This window comes from Colobus angolensis, unplaced genomic scaffold (genome assembly GCF_000951035.1).
Source record: "Colobus angolensis palliatus isolate OR3802 unplaced genomic scaffold, Cang.pa_1.0 Scaffold1, whole genome shotgun sequence".
Lineage (NCBI taxonomy): Eukaryota > Metazoa > Chordata > Mammalia > Primates > Cercopithecidae > Colobus > Colobus angolensis.
In genome coordinates, this window is record NW_012110918.1 from 18,673,298 (window position 1) to 18,673,805 (window position 508).

The following is a 508-nucleotide window of genomic DNA, read 5'->3' on the forward strand; positions in this document are numbered from 1 at the left end:
TCCCGGGTCCGCTCCGCACGACCCTGCCCCTACCCGGGTCAGCGCCCCCGAGACCATGCCCCACCCCGGGTCAGCTCGCCTGTCCCCTCCTCCCTCCAGACCCTGCTCCCCCGACCAGGCCCTACCCCTCCCCCACGTCCGCTCCCCACTGCCCTCCCCACCCCTGGCCGCGCTCGCCTAGTGGCCGTTGGGTTCTGGCCACGACCCGGCGGCGCCCAGACTTGCACGCAGACCCCGCGGGGGCCGCCACTTCCTTCCGCGGTCGCGATTGGTCTTGGCAGCCCCAGGGCCCGGGTCCTCGAACGGCGGGCGGGCGGGCAGCGGCGGCGGGGCCTCACCGAGATAGATGTCTCCGAAGGAGCCGCTGCCGATCTTCCGGCCCAGCCGGTACCTGTTCCCGACTCTCAGCTCCATGGCGGCGGCGGCGGCGGCGGCCCGATTCGCTCCTGCCCTCCCGGCCGCTTCCTGGGTCTGAACTCCGGGAGGCGGCGCCGCTGCTGCCGCTACT

The 508-nt window shown here is 74.8% G+C and overlaps 1 protein-coding gene across 3 annotated transcripts in view; it reads right to left on the bottom strand.

Annotated features, from left to right (window-relative positions):
• Positions 1-508, bottom strand: part of CSNK1D (casein kinase 1, delta) — a 32,641-nt gene extending 32,133 nt beyond the window's left edge. For all 3 annotated transcript variants that reach the window (XM_011926701.1, XM_011926779.1, XM_011926867.1), the window contains exon 1: positions 339-508. In XM_011926701.1, coding sequence (XP_011782091.1) covers positions 339-414 — 76 coding nt within the window. In that variant the 5' untranslated portion in view covers positions 415-508. The remainder of the gene's footprint in view (positions 1-338) is intronic.